Below are 24,961 nucleotides of genomic sequence, written 5' to 3' on the forward strand. Positions count from 1 at the left end.
TGCACATACCCTTAAGGTATGGTCCCACGCCCAGTAAACACTGGGTTGGATGCTGCGTACATCCGCAGCGTCCAGATGTTACAGCACAATGGATGGGATTACAAGAAATCCCATGTCCACGATGCGTGCACAGATGCCTCCGGCTTCCCTGTGGAGATGGACATGCAGTGCATCTTTCCAGACCACAGCATGTCTATCTTACGTTCCGTCTCCACAAGATAAATTTCCTATCCAATGTATTGGACGTGGGGATTGCGCACGGTTCAATGAACACATACGGAATCACCTGCGTTCAAAAGTCGGCAGCACTTTGGACAAAGCAGACATGTGCTACATCCAAAGCATGCTGATTACGGACCATGGGAACATATCCTAAGCATCACGTTTTACACATCATTTGTGCAAAGTCTCTATCAGGCAGCACAATGTGAACAGCGCTTGTACAGCAGACAGGTTCTCATCTCACCTCACAGTGGCTCCATACGGCACTTCACTACAGATGTAGTCTCTCCAAGCGACAATCTGTCACGGGAAGAAGACCACCATGATACAACAATGGAGACCATCCATATTGGCTCAGCTCTCATGGGGGCTTTTCGTCACAGTCCCCTAATGTTTCTTTCACTCTATCCCAACTTGATTAGGTAGAGAAAGTACGCTTTATTTTACACAAATTTTTTGCTGCATACCATTAACCCCTTTCTGCCATTAGACAGAATATTACGTCCGATGTCAGAACCCCCGCTTTGATATGGGCTCCGGCGGTGAACCCGCATCAAAGCCGGGACATGTCAGCTGTTTTGAACAGCCATCCAGCCGGAAACGTGCGCACCGCTGACCCCTGTCACATGATCGGGGGTCATCGGTGCGTTGGCAAAACAACCAGAGGTCACCTGAAGACCTCTATGGTTGTTGATGCCAGATTGCTGTGAGCCAAATAAACGTTTTGGTCTGAACAAGACCTTCCTTAGTAAACCGACTGCTCTTGTGGTGTCACTGCACCTCAATAGGCCAATGGGCTCACTCTGTAGAGGCTCATGGGAGAGTAATCTCCCAGATGCAACCATACGTCTAGAAAGATCATATAGTGTAGGGCTTCAGCTTGTTCATAGAAGAAAAGGCTAACGTAGATGACTTCGTGTAAGCGTCACAGGGGTGATATGAGGGATGTACCCTAAAGCGTATCTAGTATATGTAGCCCGGAAGGGAGGTCACAAGAAATAAGATGGGCGTACCCAAATGTAGACAAGGGGTAGCGTATCTAATGCGGTGTCCGCTGCTGGACTGCTCAGCATGTGAGATGTAGTCCTGTCGTGTTACTCTCCTCCTGATAACACAAACCATTGAATTGAGTCTACCACACAACCTGATAAATTACAGCACTGGAATCAGGATCTCCCACTCTATACAAAACTGCTCTCAGATTAAATAGCAAAAACCTGCAGACAGCTTCCCTTTAAGCCCCTCTTTCTGAACTCCCAACAACTTGATTCACAATTTCTGAAAAGTGGCACAAAAACGTGAGGCTTTTTTTTGTAGTTTGTCAATATGGCTCATGCCAAAATTTGCATACAAGCTTCTCTAAATTAATAAATTCCCCACTAGGTTTGTAAAGAGCGGGGTCTCCCTGCACCATGCACATGTGCTTTGTGCGCAGAGGAGGTAGTGATCGGCATCAGGCATGTCCAAATCCATCTGCCAGACACCAAGTATACGGTATACAGAAAAGGCTGAGCACTGTGTCCTGAATATACAAACAGAGAAAAAACACACGATTGTAAGAACATTCATTTAATGGGATTTTCCTTTCAGTTGTAGGTATTTATTTACAGCTAATAGAAGTTTAAACAGCCATAAACATCATTGATTGCAGCTGAAAAAAAATAAAAATATATATTTATAAAGATGGGGGAAAAACAAAAAACTTCCTTTTGTAACAAAAATGCAGTGCCATGTTCTTCCGAAATCTTTCCTTCTGGGAAAGTGCTGGGTGCTGGTAAAACATGAAACCAGCTCATCCTGTGTGGAAACCCATAGGGCGCTTACACAGTCTGGTGTGGAGTTTAAGTTTTTTTTTTTTTTTTTGCACACAATTGCTAAAATACCTTGTAATACTGGAGCGAAAAAAGATCGGGTTGGAAGAAAAAGAAAATTTAGGAGTAAACTCAGTCACAAATCCACAATCCAAAAAGGGGCAGAAGAAGAAAAGACATGGTGTATAATATATACAGTTTATTTACAATTTTATTTTCAGGTGGTATAGTCTTCTCTTCAGTCTGCTGCTCCAGTCTGGTGAAGACAGATAGAAGACGGAATAAAAAAAAACAAAGAAAAAAAGAAAACCTGATTGAACACGATGGAAACATGCAATGACCGGAGCAGCGGTCAAATTATTTCAGATAAGTCCTCTTCTTTTCTTGTAGTCCTCTAAGTTCAATGATCTACGGGGTGCTCCGTCCTTAGCAGCGGGCACTTTTGAAGAGATAGCAAGAGACTTGGATTCTACAAAAAAAAAAAAAAAATATATAGATTACATATTACAGAATTTATTTTCTCGTTCATGTAAATACAAGGTTAAACAGGGTATTTTGTCACATTCGGGGATTAAATATTGTACTCTTATTACTTAAATCATTATCAGAATTCGGTTTCATTAAAAAATAAAAATGTCTACCGTTTGCACTTTATTGCTGGATGGAGAAAGAGTTAACAGACTGCATCAGTGAGCTAATTCTAAGGCTACTTTCACACTAGCGTCGGATTCGGCCCGTCGCACTGCGTCGGGCCGAGTTTCCGACGCTAGGGTTTGTTGCGCCGCACAACGGGTGCAGCGGATGCATTTCTCCGGCGCATCCGCTGCCCCATTGTGAGGTGCGGGGAGGTGGGGGCGGAGTTCCAGCTGCGCATGCGCGGTCGGAAAAAGCAGTCCGTCGGCAGCAAAAAAACGTTACATTTAACGTTTTTTGCTCCCGGCGGTCCGCCACAACCGTCGCACGACGTGTGTCAATACGTCGGTAATGTTACTCTATGGGGCAAAAACGCATCCTGCAAACAACTTTGCAGGATGCGTTTTTTCCCCTAAACGACACATTGCGACGTATTGAGAACGACGCTAGTGTGAAAGTAGCCCAAGGCTCTGGGTTTGAAGCAGGGAGCTCCTCACACCTGATTTGTGATGACCTTAAAGTTGAATGCGCAGGGAAACACAGCCGCAGCTTTTCTGGGGAGGGCAGTAAACAGCAGCAGGAAGACATTGCATTGGACACACTCTGCTGAAGTCATTGGTAACCTCCATTAATTCACTACCTGGTGATTTTACCATGAGCCATAACTTTTCTGATTTTCTTTTCCATCTACATAGCTGTGTGAGGGCTTGAGCCGTACTTTTGAAAGACACCATTCATTTTACCAATCTCTTAGCTTGAATCGATAGCGGACACCATGTCTCGTTTGCAGAGTCCCTGATGTGGGGGTTTACACTGTTTGGGCACAAGTGACCCAATTTTACAAACTTGTCTAGAGGTGCAGTGAGCTCCATGAACCCACAGGAAATTCACTGAATTTTAGAACGTAGAGTTGTGAAAATATAATAAAAAACATGTCAGAAAAACATCTTTAAAGACTATACTCATGTACCTGAACTGGGGACTTGTAAATCAATTTTCACATCAAAGTCATGCACTTTAAATAGGTCCTCTGACAGGTCGCTGGTTGACTTTGTGTTGCCGTCTTTATCTCTGCTTTCATTCTGGAAGATAAAGATGAATTCGGATTACAGGGAACAGAGATCTCGCCCAGGTGGTCCTGAGCTCCGCTGATAGCAGACATGAGATGGGCTCTTACTGTTGAATTATCTTTAGCAGGTTCGGGGTTTCCCGTTGATCCATACTTGGCATTCAACTGCGCTATGATAGCAGCCTGTACCGCAGGGTCCCTGGACTGGGAATTCAAGGGAAACCGGTTAATGTTTTTTTCTGCTTCTTTTGGGGTCTTTGCTCTTCCATTACCCATTATATAACTAGTCCAGAAGGATAAAAATGAGACGTTTACCCCAAATCTTAAACAATCAGAGATTACCAGTGACCATCTTAGAGTAATGTCCTGAAAGGTCACTGGCTTCCTATAATGATACTGAAGGACGACTTTGTAAGATCACTTACATTGGATACCATCGTAGGTTTGCATTGTCTCCTGGTGAAGGGATCCATCTGCTGCTGCTTCATGCTCTGAGACTCAGCCTACAAAAGAAGGTACCATCAGAAAAACTACAACACTAAGCCCGGATTCACACCTCCAAGCCTCACCGTCTTCTACCGACACCAGGTCTTCTGATCCCAACTCAACAGCTTTGTATATTCCTAGATTGTTGAGTCCGGATCAGAAGACCTGCAGCTGCTATGGGACTCAATACACAGACCGGGAAAAGTAGACGTGCAAAACCAGTCTTCTACAGATAAGAAATTTTACATACATGGAGTGCCCACTGCAAACAGAAGGCCTGTTACATTTCTAATGTTTTTGCTTTAAACGTGCATTTTTTTTTTTATAAAACCAATATCCAGGGCAAAAACAAAAATAAAAAAACATCCAACTTAAGAGTTATCCAGGACTTTTTTTTTTTTTTTTTGTATTATTATTATTGACGGACATCCAGGTCAGCCGAATATAGTGGACAGCCAGCTGTCAACCTGACGTCAGCAGTGACACCTTGTTGACAGAGCGAAGCAAAAGAAAAAAAAAAGAGACTGATCCGTTGACATGAAGTCACAGGAAGGAGGAGAATAGCAGCGAGGAGAGATCACAGGACACTGTAGTCAGTAAATACCTGCTGTTGAGTGCTTAACCCCCTAAAAGTCCGGGATAACGCCCGTGAGGCTGTGACCTCTGTTACAGCTAGGGGGCGCTGTTTGTGCTCCCCAGAACGTGCATGCAGACGCATGAAATCCAAAGGTGTGCATGGGAATCACGGATTTCCGATCCAGATTTTCCATGTGGCTGTAGGCCACAGGTTTGTGTGTGTTAAAAGCCCTGCAGTGAGAGGTATGGGTGTGTGAGGTGCATTCTGTGTCAGTCTGGTGTGTGCTGGTGTGCAGAGCAGAGGCCTGCAGAGCGCTGGCTGAGTGCATGGAAGCACAGGCCAGGGGAGCCAGCACCCAGGGCAGCTGAATAGCCTGGCACCCGCAGCGTATACAGTGATGAAAGTTGTCCATGGTACTGATCTCGGATGTGGACAGTCCTGTGCCCGGATGTGGATGTCCTGTGCCCAAAGGAGTCGAATGTGGACAGTCCTGTGCCCAGAGGTGGCTGTCCTGTGCCTGAAAGAGGACTAGCATGTGTAACGATTGCAAACAGGTGGATATGGTGCCCGGCTGCTATCCGGAGGATATCCTGGGCTATGCACGGCTGTGTGAGTAAAGAGACTGTAAGAGACTGTGATACAGCGATGCAGGACACCCACGGGAACTAGTCAGAGGAAGGCTGGCATGTGTAGTGTCTGCAACATATGAGGCTGTGTGTATGGAGACGTATGGAAACTAGTATGGCGTGCGGTCGCCCAGGGAAACTGGACAAGTGAAGTCTGGCCTGTTTAGGGACTGCAAATCTAAAGCCATATGATATGTATTGCTATGAACTGGTGTAAACTGAATACAGATAATATACACTGAAGTTATATGCATTTCTGTGAATTGGACTTTATTGCTGTGAGGAAACTCATTAAAGAGACTTTTGTGCTTGAACTTTGTGGGTCACTGCCTCTTCACTACGTATGATGCTACTGCAGCCTTACACCACTTTAATGAAAATAGCTTCAATATTCCCATTAGTAAAAGGTCTCAGTTAAAGTGGGTTTCTTACTGAGCCCTTAGATCATCAATCCTCAAAATTGGTGATAAAGGGCTTATACCAAGTATGGAAGTTATACTGCACCTATAGGACAGGGCCCCATCCAGAGAACAGAAGGCTGTGATACTGCACCTATAGGACAGGGCCCCATCCAGAGAACAGAAGGCTGTGATACTGCACCTATAGGACAGGGCCCCATCCAGAGAACAGAAGGCTGTGATACTGCACCTATAGGACAGGGCCCCATCCAGAGAACAGAAGGCTGTGATACTGCACCTATAGGACAGGGCCCTATCCAGAGAACAGAATGCTGTGCTACTTCCATTCTCAGGGCTGAGGAACACCCAGCAATCACCCAGAGGATAGGAGACATGCATTTAGTGCTAAAACCATGACTCCAGCAGATGTTGTAAAAGATAATGTCAGGAATTAGTCAAATGTAAACTCACCACTAAGGCCTTCTCAGACTCCACGATGTTCCACTCTCTGTTCCTCTGATTAATGTAGCTGCAATTAACAAGACAGTGTAAAATACTAAATACGTGACAAAACTACAAAATTGATTTGTAAAGAATAAAATATGTGTTTTAGCGATCACTCGCAAGTCTCAATGTGATAACTGGCTGGGACATTTATCTCCTGTCACATAGTTTTGATAAATACGACCCAATGAAGTGACCATCACTCATCCTCACCTAATGGCAGAAATATTCTTCGTCCGTTGACGATCTAGAGCTTCAGCCCTCTCCTCCAATTCATTCAGCTCGTCTTGTATCCGTTTAGCTCTATCCTGTTCTCCAGCCTCCTCGGCCATGGCCTAAAACAATGTCAATTTGTAAAGCCAGTAAGGTTTTGGGGCTGTTTTTTATATATTATTAAATACATTTTTTTTTTTGCAATAAGAAATCATTAAAAACATTGGCTATTTGGCTTCTGCAGCCTCTATGTATTACAGTACAGGGAAGACTACAGAATGAGTTACTAGGGAATCAAAGCTGAACTTTGATGTGCTCATAAATCAGCCTAGACCATATTTCAGGGAAAGATTGATTAGCGCTTCAGGATAATAATAATAATACAGACAATTTCACCGTTTGCTACATGTGATGTGAAAGTCTTCTGGAAATACCCATTGTTTTAACACAAAAAAAAAGTCTTGCTTTCTTTTAGGAAGTTTAATCAGTAAGTGATGGTTATACCTTATCTTTCAGGAGCTGGGTTTTCTTCATGGCGTAATTAGGGGGAGCTTTCCTAAACCGTTCCTTTTCTTTTACAATCTGCAACAGGTTTAAGAACCGCAGCAATGGTGAGCCATAAATAACAGGATACAGTAAAAGACATATTGCATGACAGGTGGAAAACATTGCAAACATTTCCTAAGTATTGGGAGCACTGACTCCTACTATTGACAACACTAAACTTCATATAATTACAATACTAAAAGAAATTGTGTTAATTAAAAAAAAAAAAAACCTACAATTGTTGTAGAGGTTTTCTAGCCATAGAATATTCAGAAAGTGACCTCCGCTCCACAATGTAACCACTGAGTGATCCGGCAGGTAGTGGACCGGAGCGGGGATGAAGTTGGGAGAAGACAGCGACCGGCTATACCACACTACACTTCCATACAAGATACCTAACACGCAGGGGGAATAACACTGCGCTGGATAAACACCTATACACTAATTAGTGCCCGCTTGTGAACGCTGTGACTTTGACCATGCGAAGTGGACCTCTACCTACATAACTGGAGCTTCAGGTCACACTGCACATGCTTAGAGTCGCGGTGTTCCCAAAGCAAAGTTTTGGGTGGAAAGAGTGGGTCCGCATCAGGGATCTCAGTCTGCATAGGCCAAATACAGACTACTTACTTCCTCAATGTCCTGGTCATTGAACTTGTAGTTCATGGCCTCTTTAATCGTTACTTCTTTTTTGTTAATCTCGTCCAGTGTGGGGAGCTGCATGCTCGCTGAGAACATCTACGGATCAGAAAGAGGGTTTAAACTAACAAAAAAAAAAAAAAAAGTGTAACCCTTGCAAATGGCAAACCTTATTGGAACAGACTGTGCCAGGTTCTGGTGTTAACAGAACAGACTAAACCACTTAATTACAGAATACACCTTTGGGAGAGAAATAAAAAGGCTGTACTCACAGCTTCCTTCCACTTCATGAATTCACTTTCTGTGAACTCCTGGTTGGACACAAATTCTAGGCGAAATACTCTCTGGTCATTCCCATGTCTAAAAGAAAAATGGAAGCAGAAGCATGTCACAGATATGATGGGGGGGGTAATCCTTACTAGCCACATGTCCAGAGGGGCATTACCTGAGCTGCAGACCTTTGTTTGTCCTTGTGCTGCCTAGTTGGTAAACTTTTGCCGTTTCCACTACACCAGTGATTTCGGCCACCTGAGAAAGAAAGACCTCACATAAAAACCGTGCAGAACAGGTGCCCTGTGTGAGCTGTCTCTCCAGTCATCTGCATTAATACTCTGAAGGGAGTGCATGGTAAAGCTGACATAAGGGGTCTCAGATTGGCCCCTTCGCCCACTGGGCACACAGTACCTGATTGACTTCTGGCTCCACGGCAAAGGAGGATAAGGCTGGTTTCATATTTGCGTTTTTTGCCGCTGCGTTTTAGCGCAAAAAAAAACGCATGCGTTTTTTTCCTATACTTAACATTAAAAACGCATGCTTTTTTTGCATGCGTTTTGACGACACATGCATAGTTTCTATGCTTGCGTTTTGTTGCGGAAATGCAACCTGTAGTAATTTCTAGCGGCGTTTTTTTGCCGCGTTTAAGCACATGCGTTTGCATGCGTTTTTAAACGCATGCGTTTCAATAGAAAAACACAAGAATACACACTGATAAGCAGCCCCCCAACCCTAACCCTACGGATCCTAACCCTACGGATCCTAACCCTACGGATCCTAACCCTACGGATCCTAACCCTACGGATCCTAACCCTACGGATCCTAACCCTAAGGGTTAGGATCCTAACCCTAAGGGTTAGGATTAGGATCCCTAGGGTTAGGATCCCTAGGGTTACTAGGGATCCTAACCCTAAGGATCCTAACCCTAGGGATCCTAACCCTAGCTATTTCTGTTTATAGTGGGTTTTCTAGTTGATTTTGATGATTGGCAGCTGTCACACACTTCTCATCATGCGTTTCAAAAACGCAAACGCAGGAAAAAACATGTAAACGCGTCAAAACGCCACTTTTTTTTACCACATGCAAAAACGCATGCGTCTAAAAAAGGCAGCGTTTGCACGCGTTCACGTGTTTTTTGCACCACATGCATTTGCGTTAAAAACGCTGCGTTTTTTAACGCAAATGTGAAACTAGCCTAAGTTGGAAGGGGTGAAATTATTACTTTTATTTATTCCCTTGCCTTATGGTGATTTCCAGCGCCTGGACACACGGCTTACCCTGTACACAGGTTTGCTGTTGTGGTTGCCGATTCCGATCCGTACAAAGCATCCAGACACGGTCTTGGCGAAAAAGGGCATGTGGCACCAACGTTCCAACTTATGGCGCGACAGGCGGACTTTATTCAGCTCTTCCGGTAAGGAAACGGGTAAGGACTTTGGTGGAATTTCTTCGGTTCTGTAATAAAGTTTTATTTTAAAACTATAGAATTTTCATGTAGATCTTATTTCTATGAAAATCCTCAGAGCAGTACGGATGGAGACCACCGCGTCCTTACACTTAGTACAGCAACCTGTATGGTGACGACGATTCGCTGCTCGATTATGTAATGATCATCACTTATTCATGGCAGCAATTGAAAACTTACTCCATCTCATCTTCAGAAGACGAAGACGATCTAGAGGAGCGGTCACTCTTCTCACTAGACTTCTCATCTTCCTCCTCCTCTTCATCATCGGAGTAAACCTCGCTCGTTTTTAGAGGCTGCTTACGAGCAATAAGCTCAGCTTTAGAAAAGAGAAAAAAAAAAATTTAGTTACCATTATAATAAAATATTGCTACCATCTCAGTGGTTGGTAGACTGGAGGTGGTGCAACCATTGAACCTATCACCGATGGCTAGAACTCGCGGTCCAAAATCAGATGTGAATGGAGCGGTGGTTAAACATATGAGCTCCATTCACACAATGCGACTGCCGGTCATATAAAGCTACAGTCCAGCAGACTGTAATAAGTACATCATACGGCACAATCAAGACCACCGCTCCCTCCATCCTTGTAGTAGAGCCAGGAATCCCATTCTGACCAGTGAGGGGCCTCAGTGGTCAGCCTCACTCAAAACTATTAGTTCTTATCTAGCCACCGAAACTGGATTATAAATTGGTAGAGCAGCGTGGCACACGGTGGAGAAAACACCACAGGAAACTCATGCAGACACTGGGACAAAATCCTCATGGACTTTGTGCTTGTCTGTTTCAGCTACAGGAATGTAAAGTAAAGGCCCCTTCACATTAAGCGACGCTGCAGCGATACCGACAACGATCCGGATCGCTGCAGCGTCGCTGTTTGGTCGCTGGAGAGCTGTCACACAGACCGCTCTCCAGCGACCAACGATGCCGGTAACCAGGGTAAACATCGGGTAACTAAGCGCAGGGCCGCGCTTAGTAACCCGATGTTTACCCTGGTTACCATCCTAAATGTAAAAAAAAACAAACACTACATACTTACCTACAGCCGTCTGTCCTCCAGCGCTGTGCTCTGCACTCCTCCTGTACTGGCAGTGTGAGCACAGCGGCCGGAAAGCAGAGCGGTGACGTCACCGCTCTGCTTTCCGGCTGACCGACGCTCACAGCCAGTGCAGGAGGAGAGCAGAGCACAGCGCTGGAGGACAGACGGCTGTAGGTAAGTATGTAGTGTTTGTTTTTTTTTACTTTTAGGATGGTAACCAGGGTAAACATCGGGTTACTAAGTGCGGCCCTGCGCTTAGTTACCCGATGTTTACCCTGGTTACCAGTGAAGACATCGCTGGATCGGTGTCACACACGCCGATCCAGCGATGTCCACGGGAGATCCAGCGACGAAATAAAGTTCTGGACTTTCTTCAGCGACCAACGATCTCCCAGCAGGGGCCTGATCGTTGGTCGCTGTCACACATAACGAGTTCATTAACGATATCGTTGCTACGTCACAAAAAGCAACGATATCGTTAACAATATCGTTATGTGTGAAGGTACCTTAATTGTGCTATCCACTGAGCCACAATACCGCCCATCATCCACTACAACTCCCAGCGGGCGCCAATAATTTTTTTGTGCGACACATCCTTGTGGACATATGAGGAACATCATACCAGTCTTGTTCTTTCTCTTTTCTCTCTCCGCTCGCAATTCCTCCATAGCTTGGGACTTCTTGTCCAATTTTTCATCTCTCTTTGAGCGTCTCTCCTTATTATGAGACGTAACCTGTAATTTTTTTTAATTATAATGAAGAAGAAATTTTAATTTCAAATTAATTAAAAAAAAAAAAAAAAAAAAAAAGCTTCTAACTCAAGGTAGATGTTTGACAATGCTAAATACTAAAAGTGTGTAATATACAGACTGCTAGGATTCAGCGCTCCTAGCCAATTATGTCACCAAATGTATTTACTTGTAGTCTTTTCCCGACTAGATTCTCTTGTACTTCTCAATGCTCTACTGAGAGAAGCAGATGAGAATCTAGCCAGGCAGTGACAAGTGTACAAACTGGGATCACAGCTCGCAGCAGCAAGCAGAGCCCAATCCTAACAGTATGTATATTACACACCATTAGTGTTTGGCAGGCTGAAACTTTTACGTTGCGTCGATATTGGCTTTGTACCTGAGCCTGAGCTTCCAGGATCTGCGTTTGCTTTTTCTTTTCTTGCTCTTCATCGTGCTTCTTCTTTTTCTCTTTCTTTTCCTTGCGCTTTGCAGTTTTCAACTTCTTTTTAATCTCAAACCTACAACATAGATGAAAATTTTTAGCATGAGAAATTAAAAAAGTAACTAGTCCATTCATAGGCTCTGATAGGAGACTGCCGTTTAGGAGGGGGACCAACTTTTGCGCTATTTGACATCATTAAGCGATGTTCTAAGCTTCATTCATCAGCCTAGCATCCAATGAATGGAGCGGCATGAGTAGACCATTCACCTCCTCCGCACCCCTGTACACATAGAGATAAGCGTACCGTCTTTTAAGCACTTCTCGTTTCTCAATCCGGTTAAATAACTCCTGCTCTCGTTCCTTCTCGGTCATCTGCTCCAGCCGCGCTCTGTCCTCGTCATCGCCCATAAGGTCATCCCCATATCCATCACAGAACTCCTCTTCCTCTGAAGAGGAGTCCGAATCCGAGCTCGAGGAAGAACTGTTACTATCGGAGTCTGAAACTTCACCTGGAAATAGGATTTCACAAAATATAGGGCAACTTTAATTACCTTAGACATGTCATATTTAACCCCTCTGTGACCTTAGACGTACTATCCCGTCGAGGTGCCCTGGGCTTATCTGACCCTGGACGGGATAGTACGTCATAGCCGATCGGCCGCGCTCACGGGGGGAGCGCGGCCGATCGCGGCCGGGTGTCAGCTGCTTATCGCAGCTGACATCCGGCACTATGTGCCAGGAGCGGTCACGGACCGCCCCCGGCACATTAACCCCTGGCACACCGCGATCAAAGATGATCGCGATGTGCCGGCGGTGCAGGGAAGCACCGCGCAGGGAGGGGGCTCCCTGCGGGCTTCCCTGAGACCCCCGGAGCAACGCGATGTGATCGCGTTGCTGCGAGGGTCTCACCTCCCTCCCTGCTCCCTCCAGCCCCGGATCCAAGATGGCCGCGGATCCGGGTCCTGCAGGGAGGGAGGTGGCTTCACAGAGCCTGCTCAGAGCAGGCACTGTGAAGGCTGCAGCGCTGCATGTCAGATCAGTGATCTGACAGAGTGCTGTGCAAACTGTCAGATCACTGATCTGTGATGTCCCCCCCTGGGACAAAGTAAAAAAGTAAAAAAAAATTTTTCCAAATGTGTAAAAAAAATTAAAAAAAATATTCCAAAATAATGAAAAAAAAAAAAAAAAATATTATTCCCATAAATACATTTCTTCATCTAAATAAAAAAAAAAAACAATAAAAGTACACATATTTAGTATCGCCGCGTCCGTAACGACCCGACCTATAAAACTGTCCCACTAGTTAACCCCTTCAGTAAACACCGTAAGAAAAAAAAAAAAAAAAACGAGGCAAAAACACGCTTTATTATCATACCGCCGAACAAAAAGTGGAATAACACGCGATCAAAAGGACAGATATAAATAACCATGGTACCGCTGAAAGCGTCATATTGTCCCGCAAAAAAAGAGCCACCATACAGCATCATCAGCAAAAAAATAAAAAAGTTATAGTCCTGAGAATAAAGCGATGCAAAAATAATTATTTTTTCTGTAAAATAGTTTTTATCGTATAAAAGCGCCAAACCATAAAAAAATGATATAAATGAGGTATCGCTGTAATCGTACTGACCCGAAGAATAAAACTGATTTATCAATTTTACCAAACGCGGAACGGTATAAACGCCTCCCCCAATAGAAATTCATGAATAGCTGGCTTTTGGTCATTCTTCCTCACAAAAATCGGAATAAAAAGCGATCAAAAAATGTCACGTGCCCAAAAATGTTTTCAATAAAAACGTCAACTCGTCCCGCAAAAAACAAGACCTCACATGACTCTGTGGACCAAAATATGGAAAAATTATAGCTCTCAAAATGTGGTATTGCAAAAAATATTTTTTGCAATAAAAAGGGTCTTTCAGTGTGTGACGGCTGCCAATCATAAAAATCCGCTAAAAAACTCGCTATAAAAGTAAATCAAACCCCCCTTCATCAGCCCCTTAGTTAGGGAAAAATAAAAAAAAATGTATTTATTTCCATTTTCCCATTAGGGCTAGGGCTAGGGTTAGGGCTAGGGCTAGGGTTAGGGCTAGGGCTAGGGTTAGGGCTAGGGCTAGGGTTAGGGCTAGGGTTGGGGCTACAGTTAGGGTTGGGGCTAAAGTTAGGGTTAGGGTTTAGATTACATTTACAGTTGGGAATAGGGTTGGGATTAGGGTTAGGCGTGTGTCAGGGTTAGAGGTGTGGTTAGGGTTACCGTTGGAATTAGGGTTAGGGGTGTGTTTATATTAGGGTTTCAGTTATAATTGGGGGGTTTCCACTGTTTAGGCACATCAGGGGCTCTCCAAACACGACATGGCGTCCGATCTCAATTCCAGCCAATTCTGCGTTGAAAAAGTAAAACAGTGCTCCTTCCCTTCCGAGCTCTCCTGTGTGCCCAAACAGGGGTTTACCCTCACATATGGGGTATCAGCGTACTCAGGACAAATTGGAAAACAACTTTTGTGGACCAATTTCTCCTGTTACCCTTGGGAAAATACAAAACTGGGGGCTAAAAAATAATTTTTGTGGGAAAACAAAAAGATTTTTTATTTTCACGGCTCTGCGTTATAAACTGTAGTGAAACACTTGGGGGTTCAAAGTTCTCACAACACATCTAGATAAGTTCATTGAGGGGTCTAGTTTCCAATATGGGGTCACTTGTGGGGGGTTTCTACTGTTTAGGTACATTAGGGGCTCTGCAAACGCAATGTGACGCCTGCAGACCAATCCATCTAAGTCTGCATTCCAAATGATGCTCCTTCCCTTCCGAGCCCTCCCATGCGCCCAAACGGTGGTTCCCCCCCACATATCGGGTATCAGCGTACTCAGGACAAATTGGACAACAACATTTAGGGTCCAATTTCTCCTGCTAACCTTGGAAAAATACAAAACTGGGGGCTAAAATATAATTTTTGTGGAAAAAAAAATATTTTTTATTTGCATGGCTCTGCGTTATAAACTGTAGTGAAATACTTGGGGGTTCAAAGCTCTCACAACACATCAAGATGAGTTCCTTAGGGGGTCTACTTTCCAAAATGGTGTCACTTGTGGGGGGTTTCTACTGTTTAGGTACATTAGGGGCTCTGCAAACGCAATGTGACGCCTGCAGACCATTCCATCTAAGTCTGCATTCCAAATGGCGCTCCTTCCCTTCCGAGCCCTCCCATGCGCCCAAACGGTGGTTCCCCCCCACATATGGGGTATCAGCGTACTCAGGACAAATTGGACAACAACTTTTGGGGTCCAATTTCTCCTGTTACCCTAGGGAAAATACAAAACTGGGGGCTAAAAAATAATTTTTGTGGGAAAAAAATTTTGTTTTATTTTTATGGCTCTGCATTATAAACTTCTGTGAAGCCCTTGGTGGGTCAAAGTGCTCACCACACATCCAGATAAGTTCCTTAGGGGGTCTACTTTCCAAAATGGTGTCACTTGTGGGGGGTTTCAATGTTTAGGCACATCAGTGGCTCTCCAAACGCAACATGGCGTCCCATCTCAATTCCTGTCAATTTTGCATTGAAAAGTCAAACGGCGCTCCTTCCCTTCCGAGCTCTCCCATGCGCCCAAACAGTGGTTTACTGCCACATATGGGGTATCAGCGTACTCAGGACAAATTGGACAACAACTTTTGAGGTCCAATTTCTCCTGTTACCCTTGGTAAAATAAAACAAATTGAAGCTGAAGTAAATTTTTTGTGTAAAAAAGTTAAATGTTCATTTTTATTTAAACATTCCAAAAATTCCTATTAAACACCTGAAGGGTTAATAAACTTCTTGAATGTGGTTTTGAGCACCTTGAGGGGTGCAGTTTTTAGAATGGTGTCACACTTGGGCATTTTCTATCATATAGACCCCTCAAAATGACTTCAAATGAGACGTGGTCCCTAAAAAAAAATGGTGTTGTAAAAATGAGAAATTGCTGGTCAACTTTTAACCCTTATAACTCCCTAACAAAAAAAAAAATTGGTTCCAAAATTATGCTGATGTAAAGGAGACATGTGGGAAATGTTACTTATTAAGTATTTTGTGTGACATATCTCTGTGATTTAATTGCATAAAAATTCAAAGTTTGAAAATTGCGAAATTTTCAAAATTTTCGCCAAATTTCCGTTTTTTTCACAAATAAACGCAGGTACTATCAAAGAAATTTTACCACTATCATGAAGTACAATATGTCACGAGAAAACAATGTCAGAATCACCAGGATCCGTTGAAGCGTTTCGGAGTTATAACCTCATAAAGGGACAGTGGTCAGAATTGTAAAAATTGGCCTGGTCATTGACGTGCAAACCACCCTTGGGGGTAAAGGGGTTAAAAGGACATCTACAAGGAAGATCCTACTGATGTGTGGTCCTTGGGGATATGGGCTCAACCTAATGCAAGTGACCCCTCCACAATCACACAATGATAGGCCATCGATATGTGATCCTGCAAACCTGGATATGGGGTTTGTGTAGGACTAATGACCTATAGACTAATGAAGCTTACTACTCACCTTCTTCAGGTGCAGAACTCTCCCCCGAGCTGTCCTTTCCGGAGCTCCCGGAGGAGGCGCCTTTGTTAGTCGTCTTTTTCATGGACGCTTTCTTGTCAAGTCCTTTTCCAGGTTTTCCTTTTTTCTTATTTTTCACTCCTCCGACAGTCCACTATAAGAAGAAGAAGAATTTAAAAGTCAGATTTTCTTTAGTTATGCTGCCTCATAAAGAATAAGAGCTATAGCTCCTCACTTCATCATCACTGTCGGAGGTTTCAGAGTCGGAGGTTGCGGCAGGTTTGCTCACTGGCTGTTCCTTCTCTTCGGAGTCACTCCTCTTCCGCTTAGCGAGGGACAACAACTCCTAGGAGGCAAAAAAAAAAAAAAAAAAAAAAAAACACAATTCACTTTTTTTGGAGGAGGAGGGTGGGGAGGGAGTTATTTAAAGGAACAATAAAGCCAGAAATTACAAAAATACAATATCCCAGCAATTTCACCATTACTTTCTTTTTTAGATAACTTTGACAAAATAGAATCCTAAAAGCTGAGAAATACGTACAATCAGCAGTGCCCTCCATCCTCCTGCATTTTCAGGTGTATGCCTGTAAGATGCATGTCTGCAGTAGGAGCCTCCCCCAACCATTAGACCTGTGTGCAGCAGGAGCCTCTCCCCCATCCCACCCTCCAACCCATGTGAAGCAGGAGGCTTGCCCACCCTCCAAAGTGCTCTGGAAATTCATACAGGATACCCATATATATCCCATATTGACAATGGTTTCCTAGGTGAACAATATTTTTTAATGAAAAATGTATCCTCTTGGGTTTTTGATGAACATTGGTGGTGTAAGGATAGATGTGGCATAAGGGATCTGTACCAAGTAGGTAAGTTACAGTGCTCGGCCCCTCCAGCAGTCACATACACCTTAACTGGAGCAGTGGTGGTTGTACTCGACCGTTCTCAGAGGGGACTATGCTAAGGCTCTCGGGATCTGTGGTAGTTCCCAGCAATCAGTTGTCACCTATCCAATGGGGCTGCCAATGCTGTGCCATAATAATGTTTTCCCATCTAAGGGCAATAACAATTGCCACACAAAGTGCCATTAATCTTAGCATCCATTCATTTGTAGGACATTGTCCACGGTCATATGGATGATTATCTCACACCACTCGCATCCTAATTCCAATCCCCTTCATTTTGGGTGTCAGCGGTTCACACTCCGCAGAATGAGCCATCTAGTAGCAGATGAGAATGAGCGTCTATTACATGGGGCAGGGCTGGCTCACATTTAAGAAACATTCAGACCACACTGCCGCCCTCCAGTACAAAAATGGTGTACTACTAGGACATGCCATCACTTTCTGATGGGAAAGAGGACCATTTCTGAGATCTCAAATGGAAAAAAATGTGACACTGAAGTGTTGCACAGCAGCGCCCCCCATTACCTATTGTATGGGGGAACTGCTGCACCACACTAGAACAGCAGCCCCTTCCTTTCTAGATCAGAGGTCTGGGCACTCCTAGAAGTATGCCATCACTTTATAATCCCCGATAACATGGACAGACTCTAGGCTGCCGTCACACGGTCAGTATTTGGTCAGTATTTTACATCAGTATTTGTAAGCCAAAACCAGGAGTGGAACAATTAGAGGAAAAGTATAATGGAAACATATGCACCACTTCTGTATTTATCACCCACTCCTGGTTTTGGCTTTTTTGGTTTTGGCTACATTCACACAGCAAATATACATTTGCACCAAAAATGTGTAATGAAATCGGCAAGTGATTTTAATGCAGATTTTGCTGCAGGGACGGCGGCGGATTTCAACCTAATGAAATCTGCAACAGAGTAGGAGCAATGTTGCCAATCTGATGCAGATTTTTTTATGCAGATGTCATAACCCTTATAGGTGTTCCCTCATTCTCATTATTGGGTACAATTACAAAGTACCGTAACTGTTTATCAAAATTTGCGATTTACTTAATAAACCCCACGTTCATTCTCAAGTACAGAGTCATTTATAGGCTATGTTCACACTAGGCTTTTTGTTGCTAGTTTTCAGCTGCGTTTTACAATACCAGCTATGTCTAAGATTTCAGAAATGTCATGCACACATTGTTTTTTTGTCATCAGGATTTTGTGCTTTGCAGCATTTTTGGGGGGACATAGAGCATGTCACTTCTTTCTGCATTTCACCCATTGAATTGGACAGAAAAAAAAAACGCACCAAAAACCAGTATGCTGTAACATCTAAACGCTGCACAAGTACACAGCGTCCAACCTGCAGCGTTCCCTGGCCGTGTGCACATAGCCGCCCCCTTTAATCCTGTGAGGGTATCAGATACCACTCACTTCCCAAACAGAAGTGACAGGTGCAGAGAACATTACAGACCCGTACACCAGTGATTTGTACATGCGCTCTGGCAGATGTGTGAGGATGTAACACGATTGCTCTGATGTAGGAGTGCGTGGCAGTGGATCACCCCTTTAAATGTTATTGCTGGGAAGAGCCCTTTAGAAAGTAGATAATACGATCGCTTCTATTATAGCAGAAGGACATCATTGTCAGAAGAATGGAAGGAACAAGGCAAAGAGGAAGACCGGTAACCTGATGGCTTGATAAAATCAAGATAATGGCGGAGAAGACCCTGGTGGACCTATCTAGGCTCGCTCAAGAAATATCTTCCTGTAGATCAGTGTTTACCAAACTCCAGTCCTCAAGACCCCACAACAGGTCATGTTTTCAGTATGTCTTTGGAATGTGGGAGGAAACCAGAGAACCCGGGGAGAACATACAGGCTCCTTGCAGATGTTGTCCTTGGTGGGATTTGTACCCAGGACCCCAGCGCTGCAGTGCTAACCACTGAGCCACTGTAAAGGGGCATTTCCAGTCACCCTCTGCAACTTGGCTCCATTCTAAAGAAAGTGGCTAGCTAGAAGCAGGGAAAATACTATAAAAGGGCTTTCATCCTCAAAATCATGGGGCTCTAAAAAGTGAGACCCAGCGATCATTAGGTGATGACACGGCCCTCACTAAGTAAACAATCCCCCATTGCATTTTTCATGAGACCGCAGTGATTCCAGCAGCAGCATACAGCGATCTGCATCTTGGATAAAGTCGTCCCCCGGCCTAAATTTGAGGATGGCCACAGTGTTATAAACGTCCGACCACTGGGACCCCACCAATCATTGACAACGTAGGCTGATCATTCACACCTTCGCTCTAGTCATTAATGGGAGTGCTGACCACCAGCCGACTGCCAGTGACCCCAGAAAGAATGAATGAACCTTCGTTCTCAGGACTGTGGGGGTCCCAGCGGAGGCAAGGCAGTCCCCAGCCACCCGGCATGGGGGTCCCAGCAGAGGCAAGGCAGTCCCCAGCCACCCGGCATGGGGGTCCCAGCAGAGACAAGGCAGTCCCCAGCCACCCGGAAAGGGGGTCCCAGCAGAGACAAGGCAGTCCCCAGCCACCCGGCATGGGGGTCCCAGCAGAGACAAGGCAGTCCCCAGCCACCCGGCATGGGGGTCCCAGCAGAGGCAAGGCAGACCCCAGCCACCCGGAAACGGGGTCCCAGCAGAGGCAAGGCAGTCCCCAGCCACCCGGCATGGGGGTCCCAGCAGAGGCAAGGCAGTCCCCAGCCACCCGGCATGGGGGTCCCAGCAGAGGCAAGGCAGTCCCCAGCCACCCGGCATGGGGGTCCCAGCAGAGGCAAGGCAGTCCCCAGCCACCCGGAAAGGGGGTCCCAGCAGAGACAAGGCAGTCCCCAGCCACCCGGCATGGGGGTCCCAGCAGAGACAAGGCAGTCCCCAGCCACCCGGCATGGGGGTCCCAGCAGAGGCAAGGCAGTCCCCAGCCACCCGGAAAGGGGGTCCCAGCAGAGACAAGGCAGTCCCCAGCCACCCGGCATGGGGGTCCCAGCAGAGGCAAGTCAGTCCCCAGCCACCCGGCATGGGGGTCCCAGCAGAGACAAGGCAGTCCCCAGCCACCCGGAAAGGGGGTCCCAGCAGAGACAAGGCAGTCCCCAGCCACCCGGAAAGGGGGTCCCAGCAGAGACAAGGCAGTCCCCAGCCACCCGGCATGGGGGTCCCAGCAGAGACAAGGCAGTCCCCAGCCACCCGGCATGGGGGTCCCAGCAGAGGCAAGGCAGACCCCAGCCACCCGGAAAGGGGGTCCCAGCAGAGACAAGGCAGTCCCCAGCCACCCGGCATGGGGGTCCCAGCAGAGGCAAGGCAGTCCCCTGGCAGGTCGTTTAATCCCTATGAATGAAGACAATGTGAGGGCAGATTAAGCCTCCACTCCCCCGTGTAGCACTACAACCCCCAGCAGTCTGGCAGTCTTAGATGTGGTACAATAGCAGCGCCCCGGGTGTGATGGGCCACAGATGCCCCCGGCGTCACCTGGGCAATGAATGGTCGGTGCCCAGCTACCCTCACTCCGGGGCTCTGTGCCCGCCGCTGCCAGGAGGAGCTAGCAGAGCCTCGCGGATTTCTCCTGCGGCATTACAGCGGCGTGTGTGCACAGAGCCCACAGTCACAGCGACCACATAAAGGCTCCTGAGCGCCAGCAGCCGGGCCCGGGAGAAGGGTAATTGGCCCAGGTCGCTCCCGGGCCACAACAAAGCATCTGTCGCCCACCTGGTCCAGGTTGTCGTCGCTGCCGCTATCATCCGAGTCAGAGTCGATCAATATTCGGTTCTTCCGCTTCTTCACCATGACTGCAGCTTGTGTGCAGCACGGCCGCGGCGCCGGAACCTCTACCAGCACTGACGATGCATCTGCGCATGTGTTCGATTCCTCAGCGTTCTCCCGCCCCTGGATATTGTGACGCCAATACGTACAAAAGAACGCATCCAAGCGCGGGCGTGACGCAAGAATCACGTGCCTCTCTGCGAAAAAGATGGGGAGGAAACACGTGATCCGTCCTCAGTTCTCTGTAGGAATGTAGCGATTGTATCACAGCTATTAGTGGACCCACTAAGACGAGAGCAATCGACTGACTACATGGATCCCCTCGGTTTGCGGGAACGTGCTGCCATCTTCTGGATAGGTAGTGGTATTACACGTTGCACTGTAGTTTAGCCTTTTCCTGAGTTTTTGTCTATTACACAGGTCTACAAAAAATGTTTTTAGTAATCATCGCAGGTGACTTTGTACTTTTCTCAATCATCTTTTTGTCCTGATTTCAAAAATGTTTATATTTTTTCTGTAGCACCTATATTTTCCATGGAGCAGCTTCATTATTATAAAGTACTAGATGGTGGCCTGATTCTAACGCATCGGGTATTCTAGACTATGTATATATATAGCAGCCACATAGTATATAGCAGAGGCCACGTAACACAGACAGCCACGTAGTATATAGCACAGCCATGTAGTATATAGGAGCCACATAGTGTATAACACAGCCACACAGTATATAACACAGCCCACGCAGTATATAACACAGCCCACGAAGTATATATCACAGCCCACATAGTATATAACACAGCCCACACAGTATATAACATAGCCCACGCAGTATATAACACAGCCCACGCAGTATATAACACAGCCCACACAGTATATAACACAGCCCACGTAGTATATAACACAGCCCACGCAGTATATAACACAGCCCACGCAGTATATAACACAGCCCACGTAGTATATAACACAGCCCATGCAGTATATAACAGCCCACGCAGTATATAACAGCCCACGCAGTATATAACACAGCCCACACAGTATATAACACAGCCCACGTAGTATATAACACAGTCCACGTAGTATATAACACAGCCCATGCAGTATATAATACAGGCCACGTAGTATATAGCAGCCACGCAGTATATAACACTGCCCACGCAGTATATAACACAGCCCACGCAGTATATAACACAGCCCACGTAGTATATAACACAGTCCACGCAGTATATAACACAGCCCACGTAGTATATAGCAGCCACGCAGTATATAACTGTAGCAACCCTGCTGGCATCACTGCATGGCCTCCCATCCCCCACCTGCATTACACTCAAACTCACTTACTTCTCTGGGCCTTGTGGTGACTTCTCTCTGCTGCCAGCTCCATGCTGTGTGCCTCATGTCTGCTGTCTGCTCTGTGCATGCTCTGTCTGTGTGCATAGGGGGGCGGCGCCGGCAACTCCTGTTTCTTATAGAGACTGTGTGCACCTTGCTAAGGTGTCCCTGGCCAATCGCCATGAGGCTCCGCCTCCGGCATCTGTTATTGGCTCCGCCTCCTGCTTTTGGCTCCGCCTCCGGCATCTCTGTTATTGGCTCTAGCTCCTGTGCTTTCGCTGTGCATCGGCTCTTGCAGTCTTTATCTACCTTTTCTTAAGTCCTCCTGTCTGAACAGGTTCTTACCTGTTTTACATACCTGTCTGGAGACCGGTCCCTACCGGTTCTTCCAGTGTACCAACCTTGTCCGCCTGTCCTACCAGAGAGTCAGCCGTGCCCGCCTGCCTGCCAGTGTCTCTGTTGTACCCGTCTGCCTGTGTCCCAGCCGTGCCCGCCTGTCTGCCAGAGTGCCAGCCATGCCCGCTTGCCTGTCTATGTTCCGTTCCCCGGTGGGATCAGCAGCCACAGCCAGATGCCACCCTGGAGTGGCACCTGGTAGCTTCCTATTGCACAAGTCTGACCTCACCATCAGAGGCTCCAGCGAACACCTAGGAAGCTACTTAGTTACGCCCCTTCCAGGGAAGTTTGGTCTGTGGTCCAGTGGGGCCACACCCCCGCACGCCCGCGCCAACCAGTCTGGGCGCGAGCGCGACAATAACACTGCCCACGAAGTATACAGTATAGCAGTGTGAACACCATATCCCTGTTAACAAAAGAATGAAAATAAAAAATAGTTATATACTCACCCGTCGGCGTCCAGTGAAGCTGTCCCGATGCGCCCGCAGCTTCCGTTCCAAGCGATGCATTGCGAAATTACCCAGATGACTTAGCAGTCTCGCGAGACCGCTAAGTCCTCTGGGTAATTTTGCAATGCATCTCTGGGAACGGAAGCTGGTGGTAGCCTCGCACACATCGGTGGACGACGGAAGGTGAGAATAGCAGGTTTTTTTTATTTTTTTAATTATTTTTAACATTAGATCTTTTTACTGTTGATGCTGCATAGGCAGCATCAATAGTAAAAAGTTGGTCACACAGGGTTAATAACAGCGTTAATGGAGTGCGTTACACCGCGGCATAATGTGGTCTGTTAACGCTGCCATTAACCCTGTGTGAGCGCTGACTGGAGGGGAGTATGGAGCGGGCACTGACTGGACGGAAGTAGGAAGGGCCGAATTCGCGGCCGGACTGTGCCCGTCGCTGATTGGCGCAGGATTTCTGTTACAGACAGACAAACAGACGGAAGTACCCCGTAGACGATTATATAGATATAGAATACTGGGGACATTAAGAAAACCGTAATCTACAGATCAGAAAAAAATGCTTCACCTTACAAAACAGTTTTTATTGAACCAAAACAATTTCACTTGCAAAATAGGAACCAAACTATGAGCAGAAATTAAAAGTGACTGTCGTTGATGCGCTTGCTCAGGGTTGTCCCTATATAACATCCAACAGTAATCTGCCATCATTGAGTCATTCCCCAGGTAGCGGCATTCCATTACTTTAATGTCCTGGTGAAACCGCTGCCTTGTTCATCACTTACATACCCAAGATTTTGAGGGAAGAAATCTAAATGTGAATGCAAAATGGCATTTTCAGAGACACTGGTATGCATTTAGCGGTTCCTCAACGCCTTCAACATATTCTGGAGATTTTTGTTTTCCCAAAAAGTTTTCACAGATCCACTTGAAGCTTCCCAAGACCTCAATTCCTTATCATTTAGAGATCCTTCAAACACATCATCTCTCATAACCAACAAATACCCCTTCCTTCAGTTTTGCTGGGGAAATGCTGGAGAATTTCTGTGAAATGTACTGGAACCCTGGTGAATTTGTCTTTGCCATGGCTTTCACAAAGTTTTTATTCAATCCCAACTTTATACGTAGTGGAGGAAGAAAGATTTTATTTTTGTTGGAGCAACTAAAGGATTATGCTGAACATTGTCTCTACCTGGAGCATAGATGTTTCTCTGTCCCCGATCATGACGAACATATTGCTCTACTGTATTACTAAAGTTCCATAAACACAAGAAGCAGCAATATTTTGTGAAACATCCTTGCATTCCCATTGGGCAGCACGGTGGCTCAGTGGTTAGCACTGCAGCCTTGCAGCGCTGGGGTCCTGGGTTCTAATCCCACCCAGAACAACATCTGCAAAGAGTTTGTATGTTCTCTCCATGTTTGCGTGGGTTTCCTCCCACACTCCAAAGACATACTGATAGGGAATCTAGATTGTGAGCCCCATCGGGGACAGTGATGATAATGTGTGCAACCTGTAAAGCGCTGCGGAATATGTTAGCGCTATATAAAAATAAAGATTATTATTATTATTATTATTATTAGCAGACCAATCACTTTCAAATCTCCACAGATATTGCATTGATGATGCTTATATTGTATAGCATCCAAAACAACGGACAGATTTTTATAACTTTCCTTTAGATAAGCGAGCAGTAGGGATTAATGCTTTAATATTTCCATTGTGAAGCAACACTGCTTTCAAACTTCTCTGGGATGAGTCACTAAACAATCGCCAATCTGCAGCAAAATACTCTTGATTGGGTTCTTCAGAGAGGCCATTCACATTGTTACAGTACCCCATTGGTGTCACGGTTCCACCCCTCAGCGTGTCTGGGATGAAGTTACTGACAGCTTGGCCATCC

The 24,961-nt window shown here is 45.7% G+C and overlaps 1 protein-coding gene across 1 annotated transcript; it reads right to left on the bottom strand.

Moving 5' to 3' along the window:
- Nucleotides 1–1,775: 1,775 nt before the first annotated feature.
- Nucleotides 1,776–20,987, bottom strand: RTF1 (RTF1 homolog, Paf1/RNA polymerase II complex component). The gene is made up of 18 exons (XM_069729277.1): nt 20,818–20,987; nt 16,437–16,547; nt 16,205–16,355; nt 11,979–12,183; nt 11,630–11,750; nt 11,124–11,235; nt 9,643–9,781; nt 9,275–9,452; nt 8,170–8,252; nt 7,997–8,084; nt 7,716–7,823; nt 7,044–7,121; nt 6,540–6,661; nt 6,294–6,351; nt 4,161–4,238; nt 3,844–3,939; nt 3,637–3,748; nt 1,776–2,502 (listed from the first exon to the last, which is right to left on the bottom strand). The coding sequence occupies exons 1-18, from the start codon at nt 20,893–20,895 to the stop codon at nt 2,396–2,398; spliced, it is 2,025 nt and encodes a 674-aa protein (XP_069585378.1). The 5' UTR covers nt 20,896–20,987; the 3' UTR covers nt 1,776–2,395.
- Between the last annotated feature and the right edge of the window lie 3,974 nt (nt 20,988–24,961).

The sequence above is a fragment of the Ranitomeya imitator genome, chromosome 1 (assembly GCF_032444005.1).
Source record: "Ranitomeya imitator isolate aRanImi1 chromosome 1, aRanImi1.pri, whole genome shotgun sequence".
Taxonomy (NCBI): Eukaryota; Metazoa; Chordata; class Amphibia; order Anura; family Dendrobatidae; genus Ranitomeya; species Ranitomeya imitator.